The sequence below is a fragment of the Salmo salar genome, chromosome 15 (genome assembly GCF_965601325.2).
Source record: "Salmo salar chromosome 15, fSalSal1, whole genome shotgun sequence".
In the NCBI taxonomy this organism is placed as follows: domain Eukaryota; kingdom Metazoa; phylum Chordata; class Actinopteri; order Salmoniformes; family Salmonidae; genus Salmo; species Salmo salar.
The window spans coordinates 26,831,622-26,850,000 of NC_138305.1; the positions used below are offsets into that span (position 1 = coordinate 26,831,622).

Sequence of the window (18,379 nt, forward strand, 5' to 3'; positions counted from 1 at the left end):
ACTGTAGGCCCTACAGTCGGATATCAGTTCTACTGTAAGCCCTACAGTCGGATAGCAGTTCTACTGTAAGCCCTACAGTCGGATATCAGTTATAATGTAGGCACTACAGTCAGATATCAGTTATAATGTAGGCACTACAGTCAGATATCAGTTATAATGTAGGCACTACAGTCAGATATCAGTTATAATGTAGGCACTACAGTCGGATATCAGTTATAATGTAGGCCCTACAGTCAGATATCAGTTATAATGTAGGCCCTACAGTCAGATAGCAGTTATAATGTAGGCCCTACAATCAGATAGCAGTTATAATGTAGGCCCTACAGTCAGATATCAGTTATAATGCAGGCCCTACAGTCAGATATCAGTTATAATGTAGGCCCTACAGTCAGATATCAGTTCTACTGTAGGCCCTACAGTCAAATATCAGTTCTACTGTAGGCCCTACAGTCAGATATCAGTTATAATGTAGGCCCTACAGTCAGATATCAGTTATAATATAGGCCCTACAGTCAGATATCAGTTCAACTGTAGGCCCTACAGTCAGATATCAGTACTACTGTAAGCACTACAGTCAGATATCAGTTATAATGTAGGCCATACAGTCAGATATCAGTTCTACTGTAGGCCCTACAGTCGGATATCAGTTCTACTGTAGGCCCTACAGTCGGATATCAGTTCTACTGTAGGCCGTACAGTCGGATATCAGTTCTACTGTAGGCCCTACAGTCGGATAGCAGTTATAATGTAGGCACTACAGTCAGATATCAGTTATAATGTAGGCACTACAGTCAGATATCAGTTATAATGTAGGCACTACAGTCGGATATCAGTTCTAATGTAGGCCCTACAGTCCGATATCAGTTATAATGTAGTTCCCTCCTGTCAGATATCAGTTATAACGTAGGCCCTACAGTCAGATAGCAGTTATAACGCAGGCCCTACAGTCAGATATCAGTTATAATGTAGGCCCTACAGTCAGATATCAGTTCTACTGTAGGCCCTCCAGTCAGATATCAGTTCTACTGTAGGCACTACAGTCAGATATCAGTTATAATGTAAGCCCTACAGTCAGATATCAGTTCTACTGTAGGCCCTACAGTCGGATATCAGTTCTACTGTAGGCCCTACAGTCGGATATCAGTTATACTGTAAGCCCTACAGTCGGATAGCAGTTATGACGTAGGCCCTACAGTCGGATATCAGTTATAATGTCGGCACTACAGTCAGATATCAGTTATAATGTAGGCACTACAGTCAGATATCAGTTATAATGTAGGCACTACAGTCGGATATCAGTTATAATGTAGGCCCTACAGTCAGATATCAGTTATAATGTAGGCCCTACAGTCAGATATCAGTTATAATGTATGCCCTACAATCAGATAGCAGTTATAATGTAGGCCCTACAGTCAGATATCAGTTCTACTGTAGGCCCTACAGTCAAATATCAGTTCTACTGTAGGCCCTACAGTCAGATATCAGTTATAATGTAGGCCCTACAGTCAGATATCAGTTCTACTGTAGGCCCTGCAGTCAGATAGCAGTTATAATGTAGGCCCTACAGTCAGATATCAGTTCTACTGTAGGCCCTACAGTCAGATATGAATTCTACTGTAGGCCCTACAGTCAGATATCAGTTCTACTGTAGGCCCTACAGTCAGATATCAGTTCTACTGTAGGCCCTACAGTCAGATATCAGTTATAATGTAGGCCCTACAGTCAGATATCAATTATAATGTAGGCACTACAGTCAGATATCAGTTATAATGTAGGCCCTACAGTCAGATATCAGTTCAACTGTAGGCCCTACAGTCAGATATCAGTGCTACTGTAGGCCCTACAGTCAGATATCAGTTATAATGTAGGCCCTAAAGTCAGATATCAGTTATAATGTAGGCACTACAGTCAGATATCAGTTCAACTGTAGGCCCTACAGTCGGATAGCAGTTATAATGTAGGCCCTACAGTCGGATATCAGTTCTACTGTAGGCCCTACAGTCAGATATCAGTTATACTGTAGGCACTACAGTCAGATATCAGTTCTACTGTAGGCCCTACAGTCGGATAGCAGTGATAATGTAGGCCCTACAGTCAGTTATAATGTTATAATGTAGGCACTACAGTCAGATATCAGTTATAATGTAGGCCCTACAGTCAGATATCAGTTCAACTGTAGGCCCTACAGTCAGATATCAGTTCTACTGTAGGCCCTACAGTCAGATATCAGTTATAATGTAGGCCCTACTGTCAGATATAAGTTATAATGTAGGCACTACAGTCAGATATCAGTTATAATGTAGGCACTACAGTCAGATATCAGTTCTACTGTAGGCCCTACAGTCAGATATCAGTTCAACTGTAGACCCTACAGTCAGATATCAGTGCTACTGTAGGCCCTACAGTCAGATATCAGTTCTACTGTAGGCACTACAGTCAGATATCAGTTCTACTGTAGGCCCTACAGTCGGATAGCAGTTATTATGTAGTCCCTACAGTCGGATATCAGTTATAATGTAGGCACTACAGTCAGATATCAGTTATAATGTAGGCCCTACTGTCAGATATCAGTTTAACTGTAGGCCCTACAGTCAGATATCAGTTCTACTGTAAGCCCTACAGTTAGATATCAGTTCTAATGTAGGCCCTACAGTCAGATATCAGTTATAATGTAGGCCCTACAGTCAGATATCAGTTCTACTGTAGGTACTAGAGTCAGATATCATTTCTACTGTAGGCCCTACAGTCGGATAGCAGTTATAATGTAGGCCCTACAGTCAGATATCAGTTCTACTGTAGGCCCTACAGTCAGATATCAGTTCTACTGTAGGCCCTACAGTCAGATATCAGTTCTACTGTAGGCCCTACAGTCAGATATGGGTTCTACTGTAGGCCCTACAGTCAGATATGGGTTCTACTGTAGGCACTACAGTCAGATATCAGTTATAATGTAGGCCCTACAGTCAGATATCAGTTCTACTGTAGGCACTAGAGTCAGATATCATTTCTACTGTAGGCCCTACAGTCGGATAGCAGTTATAATGTAGGCCCTACAGTCAGATATCAGTTCTACTGTAGGCCCTACAGTCAGATATCAGTTCTACTGTAGGCCCTACAGTCAGATATCAGTTCTACTGTAGGCCCTACAGTCAGATATGGGTTCTACTGTAGGCCCTACAGTCAGATATGGGTTCTACTGTAGGCACTACAGTCAGATATCAGTTCTACTGTAGGCCCTACAGTCAGATATCAGTTCTACTGTAGGCCCTACAGTCAGATATCAGTTCTACTGTAGGCCCTACAGTCAGATATCAGTTATAATGTAGGCCCTACAGTCAGATATCAATTATAATGTAGGCACTACAGTCAGATATCAGTTATAATGTAGGCCCTACAGTCAGATATCAGTTCAACTGTAGGCCCTACAGTCAGATATCAGTGCTACTGTAGGCCCTACAGTCAGATATCAGTTATAATGTAGGCCCTAAAGTCAGATATCAGTTATAATGTAGGCACTACAGTCAGATATCAGTTCAACTGTAGGCCCTACAGTCGGATAGCAGTTATAATGTAGGCCCTACAGTCGGATATCAGTTCTACTGTAGGCCCTACAGTCAGATATCAGTTATACTGTAGGCACTACAGTCAGATATCAGTTCTACTGTAGGCCCTACAGTCGGATAGCAGTGATAATGTAGGCCCTACAGTCAGTTATAATGTTATAATGTAGGCACTACAGTCAGATATCAGTTATAATGTAGGCCCTACAGTCAGATATCAGTTCAACTGTAGGCCCTACAGTCAGATATCAGTTCTACTGTAGGCCCTACAGTCAGATATCAGTTATAATGTAGGCCCTACTGTCAGATATCAGTTATAATGTAGGCACTACAGTCAGATATCAGTTATAATGTAGGCACTACAGTCAGATATCAGTTCTACTGTAGGCCCTACAGTCAGATATCAGTTCAACTGTAGGCCCTACAGTCAGATATCAGTGCTACTGTAGGCCCTACAGTCAGATATCAGTTCTACTGTAGGCACTACAGTCAGATATCAGTTCTACTGTAGGCCCTACAGTCGGATAGCAGTTATTATGTAGGCCCTACAGTCGGATATCAGTTATAATGTAGGCACTACAGTCAGATATCAGTTATAATGTAGGCCCTACTGTCAGATATCAGTTTAACTGTAGGCCCTACAGTCAGATATCAGTTCTACTGTAAGCCCTACAGTTAGATATCAGTTCTAATGTAGGCCCTACAGTCAGATATCAGTTATAATGTAGGCCCTACAGTCAGATATCAGTTCTACTGTAGGCACTAGAGTCAGATATCATTTCTACTGTAGGCCCTACAGTCGGATAGCAGTTATAATGTAGGCCCTACAGTCAGATATCAGTTCTACTGTAGGCCCTACAGTCAGATATCAGTTCTACTGTAGGCCCTACAGTCAGATATCAGTTCTACTGTAGGCCCTACAGTCAGATATGGGTTCTACTGTAGGCCCTACAGTCAGATATGGGTTCTACTGTAGGCACTACAGTCAGATATCAGTTATAATGTAGGCCCTACAGTCAGATATCAGTTCTACTGTAGGCACTAGAGTCAGATATCATTTCTACTGTAGGCCCTACAGTCGGATAGCAGTTATAATGTAGGCCCTACAGTCAGATATCAGTTCTACTGTAGGCCCTACAGTCAGATATCAGTTCTACTGTAGGCCCTACAGTCAGATATCAGTTCTACTGTAGGCCCTACAGTCAGATATGGGTTCTACTGTAGGCCCTACAGTCAGATATGGGTTCTACTGTAGGCACTACAGTCAGATATCAGTTCTACTGTAGGCCCTACAGTCAGATATCAGTTCTACTGTAGGCCCTACAGTCAGATATCAGTTCTACTGTAGGCCCTACAGTCAGATATCAGTTCTACTGTAGGCACTACAGTCAGATATCAGTTCTACTGTAGGCCCTACAGTCGGATAGCAGTTATAATGTAGGCCCTACAGTCAGATATCAGTTATAATATAGGCACTACAGTCGGATAGCAGTTATAATGTAGGCCCTACAGTCGGATAGCAGTTATAATGTAGGCCCTACAGTCAGATATCAGTTCTACTGTAGGCCCTACAGTCAGATATCAGTTCTACTGTAGGCCCTACAGTCAGATATCAGTTCTACTGTAGGCCCTACAGTCAGATATGGGTTCTACTGTAGGCCCTACAGTCAGATATGGGTTCTACTGTAGGCACTACAGTCAGATATCAGTTCTACTGTAGGCCCTACAGTCAGATATCAGTTCTACTGTAGGCCCTACAGTCAGATATCAGTTCTACTGTAGGCCCTACAGTCAGATATCAGTTCTACTGTAGGCACTACAGTCAGATATCAGTTCTACTGTAGGCCCTACAGTCGGATAGCAGTTATAATGTAGGCCCTACAGTCAGATATCAGTTATAATATAGGCACTACAGTCGGATAGCAGTTATAATGTAGGCACTACAGTCAGATATCAGTTATAATGTAGGCAGTATATTTTGTATATTTTGTTTGACAAATCAAACGTTTTAGATTTTCAATATTCATGTTAATATTTTTCAATATTCATAAATTATTATAAGACAATTGTTATCGAAATACTGCTCATATTACAGAGCAAGCTTAATATGACACCAATTTATGCTTTGCAGCTTCTACAGATTAAACATTAAGGAGTCTTAGCGGAGGCCTGGAAAAGGCCAAAATGACACAAATATGCCAACTTTGATCAATTATTTGTCAATTAGGCTTTTAGATATAAATGTATGTCAACAATCCCTTCTCTAAAGGAACATTTTATGGATTACATTTTGTGAAAATCCCCCAAAATCATTGTATTTTTTTGTCCTAGTTTCAGGAGGAATCACTCCATGTCTATGCTCTTATTGCGGCTCAGAAAAATAAATGACTTGGGGGGGGGGGGGTTCTCCTATTCAGAGCTCTGGAATTCCATACAGGTTGATAAAATATACACGTGTTGATTTATCAAGGCCAAAGTGCTTTATGACAGGATATGTTTTATAGGTGAGATGGTGGAGCTTTGCTCATACCTACCTCTCAGCGACTTTTGAAACCTTTATACAGTGTCTGTCCAACTGGCTGTTAAGAAACACAATCTGAGGAGGAGAAGAAATAGTCATCATTATTCATTGATTATGATTAAAACTGGTTTCTAATTGATACAGTGCATTCAGAAAGTATTCAGACCACTTGACTTTTTTCATATTTTGTTACGTTACAGCCTTATTCTAAAATGGATTGAATACATTTTTTCCCCTGATCAATCTATACACAATTCCCCATAATGACATCACAATACCCCATAATGACATCACAATACCCCATAATGACATCACAATACCCCATAATGTCATCACAATACCCCATAATGACAAAGCAAAAACGTTTTGGGGGATTTTTTTTGCAAATGTATAAAAAAAAAAAACTGAAATACCTTATTTGCATAAGTATTCAGACATTGTCGTAGAGCTCCCAGACAGGATTGTGTCGAACATATCTGGGGAATGGTACCAAAACATTTCTGCAGCATTGAAGGTCCCCAAGAACATAGTGGCCCCCATCAATTTTGAATGTAAGAAGTTTGGAACCACAAAGACTGGCCGTCCGGAAAAACTGAGCAATCGGGGGAGAAGAGCCTTGGTCAGAGAGTAGACCAAGAACCCGATGGTCACTCTGAAAGAGATCCAAAGTTCCTCTGTGGAGATGGGAGAACCTTCCAGAAGGACAACCATCTCTGCAGCACTCCACCAATCAGGCCTTCATGGTAAAGTTGCCAGAAGGAAGCCACTCCTCAGTAAAAGGCACATGACAACCCACTTGGAGTTTGCCAAAAGGCACCTAAAGTCTCTCAGACCATGAGAAACAAGATTCTCTGGTATGATGGAATCAAGATTGAACTCTTTGGCCTGAATGCCAAGCGTCATGTCTGGAGGAAACCTGGCACCATCCCTACGGTGAAGCATGGTGGTGGCAGCATCATGCTGTTCGGATGTTTTTCAGCGGCAGGGACTGGGAGACAAGTCAGGGTTGAGCGAAAGATGAATGGAGCAAAGTACAGAAAGATACTTGATGAAAACCTACTCCAGAGCGCTCAGGACCTCAGACTGGGGCAAAGATTCACTTTCCAACAGGACAACGACGACACAGCCACAGCCAAGACAACGCATGAGTGGCTTTGGAAAAAGTCTCTGAATGTCCTTGAGTGGCCAGAGCACGGATTTGAACCCGATCAAACATCTCTGGAGAGACCTGAAAATAGCTGTGCAGTTATGCCCCCCACGCAAGAAGACTCGAGGTCGTAATCGCTGCCAAAGATGCTTCAACAAAGAACTGAGTAAAGGGTATGAATACTTATGTGAGAGTAATATTTCAGTTTTTTTGGTTATACATTTGCAAACATTTCTAAAAGCCAGTTTTTGCTTTGTCATTATGGGGTATTGTGTGTAGGTTGATGAGCAAAAAAATATTTAATCAATTTTAGAATAAGGCTGTAATGTAACTAATGTGGAAAATGTCAATGGTTCTGAATCCAATAGAACATCCAACATCAAAAAGAACATCCAATGGAACATCTAATAGAACATCTAATGGAACATCCAATGGAACATCCAATGGAACATCCAATGGAACATCCAATGGGACATCCAATGGAACATCCAATGGAACATCCAATAGAACATCCAATAGAACATCCAATGGAACATCCAATAGAACATCCAACATCCAATAGAACATCCAATGGAACATCCAATAGAACATCTAATAGAACATCCAATAGAACATCCAATAGAAAATACAACATCCAATAGAACATCCCATAGAACATCTAATAGAACATCCAACATCAAATAGAACATCCAATAGAGCATCTAATAAAACATCCAACATCCAATATGACATCCATTATAACTTCCAATAGAACATCCAATATCCAATAGAACATCTAATTGAACATTCAATAGAACATCTAATAGAACATCCAACATCTAATAGAACATCCAATACAACAGCATCCAATAGAACATCCAACATTAAAATAGAACATCCAATATCCAATAGAACATCCAATGCAACATCTAATAGAACATCCAATTCAACATCCAATACAACATCCAATAGAAAATCCAATAGAACCTCCAAAAGAACCTCCAATAGAACCTCCAAAATAACATCTAATACAACATTACGGTCCCATGTGGCTCAGTTGGTAGTGCATGGTGTTTTCAACGCCAGGGTTGTGGGTTCGATTCCCACGGGGGACCAGTACGGAGAAAAAAAAGAAATGTATGAAATGTATGCATTCACTACTGTAAGTCGCTCTGGATAAGAGTGTCTGCTAAATGACTAAAATGTTTAAAAAAAAAAAATCCAGCATCCAATAGAACATCTAATAGAACATCCAACATCCAATAGAACATCTAGTAGAACATCTAATAGAACATCCAATACAATATCTAGTAGAACATCTAATAGAACATCCAATGCAACATCCAATAGAACATCCAACATAATATCCAAAAGAACATCCAATAGAACATCCAACCTCTAATAGAACATCCAACAGAACATCAACATTCAATAGAACATAGAACATCCAACATCTAATAGAACATCGAACCGAACATCCAACAGAACATCAACATTCAATAGAACATCTAATAGAACATTGAACATCCAACAGCCAATAGAACATAGAACATTCAACAGAACATCCAATAGAACATCCAATAGAACATCCTACATTCAATAGAACATCCAACAGAACATCCAACATCCAATAGAACATCCAACAGAACATTAACATCCAACAGAACATCCAACATCCAATAGAACACCCAACATTCAATAGAACATCCAACATCCAATAGAACATCCAACATCTAATACAACATCCAATAGAACATAGAACATCCAACATCTACTAGAACATCCAAAATCCAATAGAACACAGAAGTACCTCTTTCTCCACGTCCTCTTTGGTGCCTTTCCTGGCTAGTTGTGAGGGTGTGTGTACCGGGCTCTGTGACTGACCCTCCTCTATCAGTCCATACACTGACTGGACAGGGAGAGGGAGACAGAAATGAAGGAGAAGACAGGAGAGGGAAGAGTAGCATGTTACTATCCCATTCCTCAATAATGGGTTTCCAAACGTTTTTGTGAAGTCTTTGACTTTGTCTTGGGACCCACCCACAACACCAACCTATAGTTCTGTCCACAGTCTAGTCCTTCCTATCCATACCTTCTTGACTCTCTGTGGGTTCTTCATACGTCTGCATTTCCTGATGTCCATCTCTGTGACGTTCACACAACCTGGCTGTAGATCATAGAGGATCAGCAGGCATAAGGAAAGATTTTCAAAATAGAAATTTAGTGTTATTGGGCAAGTACAGGTACAGAAATATTTCAAAACACACACACGCACATACCACAGGTCTATGGACATCCCAGAAAGCTCTTTCTTGACTGTCTAGAATCTTCCTCTCAATTCTATCCTTTTTCGTGTCGATCCTGGAGGAGGAGAGGAAGAGAGAGAGAGCGAGAGAGAGCGAGAGAGAGAGACAGAGAGAGAGAGAGAGAGAGAAAGAAAGAAAGAGACAGAAATAGGGAGGGAGGGAGGGAGGGAGGGAGGGAGGGAGGGAGGGAGGGAGGGAGGGAGAGAGAAGAGGGAGGGAGAGAGAGAGAGAATTGTGAGATAAAGAGAGAGAAAGAGACCAGGAGAGAAGAAGAGAGTGATAGACATAGTCTAAGGTTGTTTAATTTCTAATAGAAAAACCTCTACACAAATACAATACACTTTGAAATGTATCAAAAAGAAAACGCACACACACACACACACACACACACACTGTCGTCGTATTGAGAAGAACAGAAGAACCACTCAAAATTGTGGCCTGACTCCCTGCCTCAGAGCAGAGCACAGCAAATGAATTTCCATCGGTGCCACTTTCCCCTTATATAACTGGCATTTACACAGAGCTGTACACTGATGCTCACACACACACACACACACACACACACACACACACACACACACACACACACACACACACACACACACACACACACACACACACACACACACACACACACACACACACACACACACACCCGAAGCTCGCTCAGCGCTCCACACTGCACCCTGTCTCTGTACCAATTGGCACCCTATTCCCTATATAGTGCACTACTTTTCACCATAAGTAATGCAGTGTAGGGTGTCATTTCAGACAAATCCCTGTCTCTCCTCCGATGATTCCTGATTCTTGTTGTTCCTAATTAAGTTGTTCACAATGGTGGGTGTAAAACGGCATCTGATAGTCAGAGCAGGTTTTCATGACCAATCAAATTAGGAAGGACGTCTGGCTCATAAAGAAGAGGCGGTTGAGTCACACACGCACGCGCGCACACACACACACACACACACACACACACACACACACACACACACACACACACACACACACACACACACACACACACACACACACACACACACACACACACACACACACACACACAGAAACACACACACACACAGAAACACACACACACACAGAAACACACGACGACTTTACTTACTTGACCTGAGCCTCGGCCTGCATGAAGACAAACTCCCACTTCCTAGTGAAGGCTCTCTGTAGCCTGGCTAGGTTCTCCTGATTAATGGAGAGAAGGAGGAGGGAGGGATGTGGGAGAGGGAGAGAGGATGGGGAAGAGAGGTGGTAGGGGGGAGGGAGGGAGGGAGTGGGGGAGAGAGGTGGTGGGGGAGGGAGTGGGGGAGTGGGGGAGAGGGTGGTAGGGGAGGGATGGATGGATGGAAACAGGGAGAGGGAGGGAGTGGGAGAGAGGTGGTAGGGGGAGAGGGAGAGAGGGAGAGAGAGGTGGTAGGGGAGAGAGGGATAGAGGGAGGGAGAGGATGGGGAGAGGGAAGGAGGGAGAGAGAGAGAGAGGTGGTAGGGGGGAGAAGGAGAGAGGGAGGGAGAGGATGGGGGAGAGGGAGGGAGAGACAGAGAGAGACGGTAGGGGAGAGGGATAAAGGGAGGGAGGGAGAGAGAGAGAGAGAGAGAGAGAGAGAGGTGTTAGTGGGAGAGGGATAAAGGGAGGGAGAGGATGGGGGAGAGGGAGTGAGAGAGAGAGAGAGAGAGACGGTAGGGGGAGAGGGATAAAGGGAGGGAGGGAGAGAGAGGTGGTAGGGCGGAGAGGGATAAAGGGAGGGAGAGGATGGGGGAGAGGGAGTGAGAGAGAGAGAGAGAGAGAGAGAGAGAGACGGTAGGGGGGAGGGATAAAGGAAGGGAGGGAGAGAGAGAGAGGTGGTAGGGGGAGAGGGATAAAGGGAGGGAGAGGATGGGGAGAGGGAGTGAGAGAGAGACGGTAGGGGGAGAGGGATAAAGGGAGGGAGAGGATGGGGGAGAGGGAGTGAGAGAGAGAGAGAGAGACGGTAGGGGGAGAGGGATAAAGGGAGGGAGAGGATGGGGGAGAGGGAGTGAGCGAGAGAGAGAGACGGTAGGGGGAGAGGGATAAAGGGAGGGAGAGGATGGGGGAGAGGGAGTGAGAGAGAGAGAGAGAGAGAGAGAGAGACGGTAGGGGGAGAGGGATAAAGGGAGGGAGAGGATGGGGGAGAGGGAGTGAGCGAGAGAGAGAGACGGTAGGGGGAGAGGGATAAAGGGAGGGAGAGGATGGGGGAGAGGGAGTGAGAGAGAGAGAGAGAGAGAGAGAGAGAGAGACGGTAGGGGGAGAGGGATAAAGGGAGGGAGAGGATGGGGGAGAGGGAGTGAGAGAGAGGAACATGAGCACCCCACCCACAGCCACCAGGCAGTGTCAAATCAACTGAACCTTTGTATGTTGGCTAGTTTCACTACCTGTATCAGCCAGGGCTTATTGAAATGGGGGGAAAATGTTTCCAGTTACAGTCAGACAGACAGTCATATTGTTTAATACTATAATCTATAGATACTAAAGTATTGCACTGTATAGGATACAGCGTGCCATTTGGAAAGTACCCACCGCCTCATAATCAGCCAGCTCCAGACGGGTCTTGTTCTGCATGGTCCTCTTGCACAGATAGATAGCTGGAGGAGATGGAAAGGGGGGGAGAGGGGTGAGGGAGAGAGAAAGAGGGAAGAGAGAAAGAGAGGGGAGAGAGAGAAAGAGGAGAGAGAGAGACCTAAGACTGAGCCTTATCAGTGGTTCTGTAAATCCTTCAATCCAGCCATCCCTATCTCTCTCCCTCTCCATCCATCCAGCGATCCCTATCTCTCTCCCTCTCCATCCATCCAGCGATCCCTATCTCTCTCCCTCTCCATCCCTATCTCTCCCCCTCTCCATCCATCCATCCCTATCTCTCTCCCTCTCCATCCCTATCTCTCTCCCTCTCCATCCATCCATCCCTATCTCTCTCCCTCTCCATCCCTCCATCCCTATCTCTCCCTCTCCATCCCTATCTCTCTCCCTCTCCATCCATCCATCCCTATCTCTCTCCCTCTCCATCCATCCATCCAGCCATCCCTATCCCTCTCCCTCTCCATCCATCCATCCATCCCTCTCTCTCCCTCTCCATCCATCCATCCCTATCTCTCTCCCTCTCCATCCCTCCATCCCTATCTCTCTCCCTCTCCATCCCTCCATCCCTATCTCTCCCTCTCCATCCCTATCTCTCTCCCTCTCCATCCATCCATCCATCCATATCTCTCTCCCTCTCCATCCATCCATCCCTATCCCTCTCCCTCTCCATCCATCCATCCCTATCCCTCTCCTCTCCATCCATCCATCCATCCATCCATCCATCCATCCATCCATCCATCCATATCTCTCTCCCTCTCCATCCATCCATCCCTATCTCTCTCCCTCTCCCTCTCCATCCATCCATCCCTATCTCTCTCCCTCTCCATCCATCCATCCCTATCTCTCTCCCTCTCATCCATCCATCCCTATCTCTCTCCCTCTCCATCCATCCATATCTCTCTCCCTCCATCCATCCATATCTCTCTCCCTCCATCCATCCCTATCTCTCTCTCTCCCTCTCTATCCATCCATCCATATCTCTCTCCCTCTCCATCCATCCATCCCTATCTCTCTCCCTCTCCATCCATCCATCCCTATCTCTCTCCCTCTCCATCCATCCATCCACCCCTATCTCTCTCTCTCTCTCTCCGTCCCTCCATCCCTATCTCTCTCCCTCTCCACCCATATCTCTCCCTCTCCATCCCTCCCTCTCCATCCCTATCTCTCCATCCATCCGTCCCTCCATCCCTATCTCTCTCCCTCTCCACCCATCCCATCCCTCACCAGCTACCTTCATCGCTCTTACCTTCTCTTTTCACTCTCCCTCTCCCATCCATCCATCCCACTCTCCCCCATCTCCCCTCATCTCCAATCCCTCCAACACCCCCCTATCTCCCATCGCTCCAACACCCCCCCATCTCCCATCCCTCTAACACCCCCCATCTCCCATCCCTCCAACACCCCCCCTCTCCCCTCATCTCCTATCCCTCCAACACCCCCCCACTCATCTCCCATCCCTCCAACACCCCCCCCCCCCCACTCTCCCCTCATCTCCCATCCCTCCAACCCCCTTGTCATCCCTACTGCCTCTGATCTGGAGGACTCACTAAACAGAGAACATCCCTGGTCATCCCTACTGCCTCTGATCTGGAGGACTCACTAAACAGAGAACATCCCTGGTCATCCCTACTGCCTCTGATCTGGAGGACTCACTAGACAGAGAACATCCCTGGTCATCCCTACTGCCTCTGATCTGGAGGACTCACTAAACAGAGAACATCCCTGGTCATCCCTACTGCCTCTGATCTGGAGGACTCACTAAACACAAATGCTTCATTTGTGAATGATGTCTGACTGTTGAAGTGTGCCCCTGGCTATCCATAAATGTTTAAAAAACAAGACAATTGTGCCGTCTGGGTCTCTTACTACAAGGAATTTGAAATGATTTATACTTTTACTTTTGATACTTAAGTATATTTTAGAGACTTTCACTTTTACTTGAGTCATTTTCTTTTACGGTATTTTTTTCCACCACTACCTATAGTGAATGACTTAGCATAGACATAGAATTTCCCTACCGTCACAGAGCATTGATTTGAAAGGGGAATTTCTGTTCTAGTAATTCAATTTCTATGGACTTACCATAGTCTGTGTTCTCTGGCTCCCAGCAGTTAGAAGGCCAGAAATATGGAGCCTGGGAGTCAACGAGGGATGGAGAATGGAGAGAAGTTTGGATAGAGGAGTGAGGATGAAGGGAGGTGTGCAGAGAAGTCATTACTGGTTAAGCATGGGGACAATATTAGTCAATAGCTTAACAGTAAAAATCTGTCAGTTTGTAAAGATATATAGTTGATTCAACACAAAGACATATATACAGCAGACTGCTTTCCAAGAGTCACATGTGTCATGCTGTGAAAATTTCAGACAGATAAAAAGACGCTGGCATGAATTAATTTATTGCTATCATGTAATCTGCACAGCGAGTGGAGTAGGCAGGAGGTGAAATGGCATTGTGTGCATCCCAAATGGCGCACTATTCCGTATGTAGTGCACTGCTTTTGACCAGGGCCCACAGAGCTCTGGTCAAATGTAGTGCACTATACAGTATAGGGAATAGATTGCCATTTAGAACACATTCAGTGTTCTGTTTTCCCTCTGTGAAGGTCAGAGGAGCCTCCTGGGAATAACATGATATGGATTATATGGGACCTGATCCTAGATCAAATCAAATCTAATTGGATTTGTCACATGCGCCGAATACAACAGGTGTAGACCTTACCGTGAAATGCTTACTGACAAGCCCTTAACCAAAAAGGCAGTTTTAAGAAAACAGAGTTAAAATATTGACTAACTAAACTAATACATTTTTTAAAAAAGTAACACAATAAAATAACAATAACGAGGCTATATACAGGGGGTACTGGTACCGAGTCAATGTGCGGGGGTAAAGGTTAGTCAAGGTAATTTGTACATGTAGGTAGGGGTAAGGACTATGCATAGATAATAAACAGTGAGTAGCAGCAGTGTAAAAACAAGGGGGGGGGGGGGGGTCAATGTAAATAGTCCGGGTGGCCATTTGATTAATTGTTCACCAGTCTTATGGCTTGGTGTTAGAAGCTGTAAGGAGCCTTTTGGACCTAGACTTGGTGCTCTGGTACCGCTTGCAGTGCGGTAGCAGAGAGAACAGTCTATGACTTGGGTGACTGAAGTCTGACAATTTTTTGGGCTTTCCTCTGCCTGGTACATAGTTCCTGGATGGCAGGAAGCTTGGCCCCAGCGATGTACTGGGTCGTACGCACTACCCTCTGTAGCGCCTTACGTTCAGATGCCAAGTAGATGCCATATCAGGCGGTGATGCAACCGGTCAGGATGTTCTGAGGACCCATGCCAAATATTTTCAGTCTCCTGAGGGGGAAAAGCATTGTTGTGCACTCTTCACGACTTTCTTAGTGTGTTTGGACCATGATAGTTTGTTGGTGATGTGGATACCAAGGAACTGTATACTCTCGACCCGCTCCACTACAGCCCTGTCGATGTGAATGAACCCCTGTACATGGCCCCGCTATTGTTATTTACTGCTGCTCCTTAAAACCTGTTAAGGATAGGGGGCAGTATTTTCACGTTCGGATGAAAAACGTGCCCAAATGAAACTGCCTCCTACTCAGACTCAGAAGGTAGGATATGCATATTATTAGTAGATTTGGATAGAAAACACTCTGAAGTTTCTAAAACTGTATGAATGATGTCTGTAAGTATAACAGTAATCATATGGCAGACAAAAACCTGAGAAAAATTCAACCAGGAAGTGGGAAATCTGAGAATTGTAGTTCTTCTTTTGAATCCCTATCGAAACTACAGCGTCTGTGGGGTCACGTTGCACTTCCTAAGGCTTCCATTGGCTGTCAACAGCCTTTAGAAACTTGTTTCATCCTTCTCCTGTTACTGGGCAGAAAATAGGAGCTCAGTCAATCAGTGGCCAAAGACAAAGGACTTGGTGACGCGCGAGCCCACGAGCGCGCCGTTCGTTCTTTTCTTTCTGGAATGAATACGCTATTGTCCGGTTGGAATATTATCGACTTTGTATGTTAAAAACACCCTAAGGATTGATTGTAAACATCGTTTGACATGTTTCTACAAATGGTAATGGAACTTTTGAGCTTTTCGTCTATTTATTTGCGCTCCCGCATCGTGCCTTTGGAATAGTGTTCTGGACGCGCCAACAAAACGGAGGTATTTGGACATAAATGATGGACTTTATCGAACAAATGAACATTTCTTGTGGAAGTGGAAATCCTGCGAGTGCATTCCGCCGAAGATCAGCAAAGGTAAGGAAAGATTTATAACACTCATTTAGAGTTTTATTGATGACATGACTTGCCGGGTAGCTGTATAGCTTGCTTGATGGTTGAGCTGTACTCAGAATATTGAAAAATGTGCTTTCACCGAAAGCTATTTTAAAATCTGACACAGCGGTTGCATTAAGGAGTAGTATATCTATAATTCTTTAAATAATTATTATATATTTTGTCAACGTTTATGATGAGTATTTCTGTAAATGAATGTGCACATTCACCGGAAGTTTTGGGAGGCAAACATTTTCTGAACATCACGCGCCAATGTAAAATGCTGTTTTGGGATATAAATATGAACTTGATCGAACAAAACATACATGTATTGTCTAACATTGAGTCCTGGGAGTGTCATCTGATGAAGATCGTCAAAGGTTAGTGCTTAATTGTAGCTGTATTTCTGTTTTTTGTGACGCCTCTCCTTGCTAGGAAAGTGGCTGTGTGGCTTTTCTTGTTTAGGTGGTGTGCTAACATAATCTAATGTTTTGCTTTCGCTGTAAAGCCTTTTTGAAATCAGACAATGTGGTTGCATTAAGGAGAAGTGTATCTTTAAAATGGTGTAAAATAGTCGTATGTTTGAGAAATTTGAATTATTCCATTTTTGTTTTTTGAATTTGGCGCTGTGCTATTTCACTGGCTGTTGTCAAATCGATCCCGCTAACGGGATTCGCGTGTTAAGGGGTCACTAACAGGTTAATTATTTCACATCGTAAAACTGCGTTGTTGGTTAAGGGCTTGTAAGTCAGCATTTCACTGTAAGGTCTACACCTATTGTATTCGGCGCATGTGACTACTAAAGTTTGATTTGATTTGAATGGGAGAGTGTTTGGCCCTCCATTTCCTGTAGTCCATGACCATCTCATTTATCTTGCTCATGTTGAGGGAGAGATTGTTATCCTGGCACCACACTGCCAGGTCCCTGACCTCCTCCCTATAGGCTGTCTCATTGTTGTCGGTGATCAGGCCTACCACCACTGTGTCGTCAGCAAACGTAATTATGGCGTTGGAGTCGTGCCTGGCCACACAGTCGTGGGTGAACAGGGAGTACAGGAGGGGACTAAGCACGCACCCCTGAGGGGCCCCCGTGTTGAGGATCAGCGCGGCAGATGTGTTGTTGCCTACTCTTACCACCTCGGGGCGGCCCGTCAGGAAGTCCAGGATCCAGTTGCAGAGGGAGGTGTTTAGTCCCCGGGTCCTTAGCTTAGTGATGAGTTTTGTGGGCACTATTGTGTTGAACGCTGAGCTCTAGTCAATGAACAGCATTCTCACATAGGTTTTCCCTTTTGTCCAGGTGGGAAAGGGCAGTGTGGAGTGCAATAGAGATTGCGTCACCTGTAGATCTGTTGGGGCGGTATGCAAATTGGAGTATGTCTAGGGTTTCCAGGATGATGGTGTCGATGTGAGCCATGACCAGCCTACTGACGTGAGTAGTCATTTAGGAAGGTTACCTGCACTTTCTTGGCCACAGGGACTATGGGGGTCTGCTTGAAACATGTAGGTATTGTGGACTAGGTCAGGGAGAGGTTGAAAATGTCAGTAAAGACACTTTCAAGTTGTCCACGCATGCTCTGAGTACACGTCCTGGTAACCTGTCTGGCCTTGTGAATGTTGACCTGTTTAAAAGTCTTGCTCACATCGGCTACGGAGAGCATGATCACACAGTCATCCGGAACAGCTGGTGCTCTCATACATGCTTCAGTGTTGCTTGCCTCGAAGTGAGCATAAAAGGCATTTAGCTCGTCTGGTAGGCTTGCGTTACTGGGCAGCTCGCGGATGGGTTTTCCTTTGTATCCATAATAGTATGAAAGTTCTGCCACATCCGATAAGCGTCAGAGCCGGTGTAGTAGGATTTAGTCTTAGTCCTGTATTGATGCTTTGTCTGTTTGATGGTTCATCTGAGGGCATAGCAGGATTTCTTATAAGCGTCCGGATTAGTGTCCCGCTCCTTGAAAGCGACAACTCTAGCCTTCAG

The 18,379-nt window shown here is 44.4% G+C and overlaps 1 protein-coding gene and 1 non-coding gene across 2 annotated transcripts in view; one reads left to right on the top strand and one right to left on the bottom strand.

Annotated features, from left to right (window-relative positions):
• The window catches only part of LOC106571069 (regulator of G-protein signaling 6), a 140,362-nt gene that overhangs the window by 24,539 nt on the left and 97,444 nt on the right, over window positions 1–18,379 (bottom strand). The window contains exons 6-12 of the mRNA XM_045695553.2: window positions 14,201–14,252; window positions 12,062–12,126; window positions 10,637–10,713; window positions 9,487–9,568; window positions 9,300–9,374; window positions 9,018–9,116; window positions 6,095–6,156 (exon numbers count right to left, since the gene is read on the bottom strand). Of these exons, the coding sequence (XP_045551509.1) occupies window positions 6,095–6,156; window positions 9,018–9,116; window positions 9,300–9,374; window positions 9,487–9,568; window positions 10,637–10,713; window positions 12,062–12,126; window positions 14,201–14,252 (512 nt within the window). The remainder of the gene's footprint in view (window positions 1–6,094; window positions 6,157–9,017; window positions 9,117–9,299; window positions 9,375–9,486; window positions 9,569–10,636; window positions 10,714–12,061; window positions 12,127–14,200; window positions 14,253–18,379) is intronic.
• Window positions 8,248–8,323, top strand: trnae-uuc (transfer RNA glutamic acid (anticodon UUC)). Its single transcript has one exon. It is a non-coding gene; the product is annotated as a tRNA-Glu (tRNA).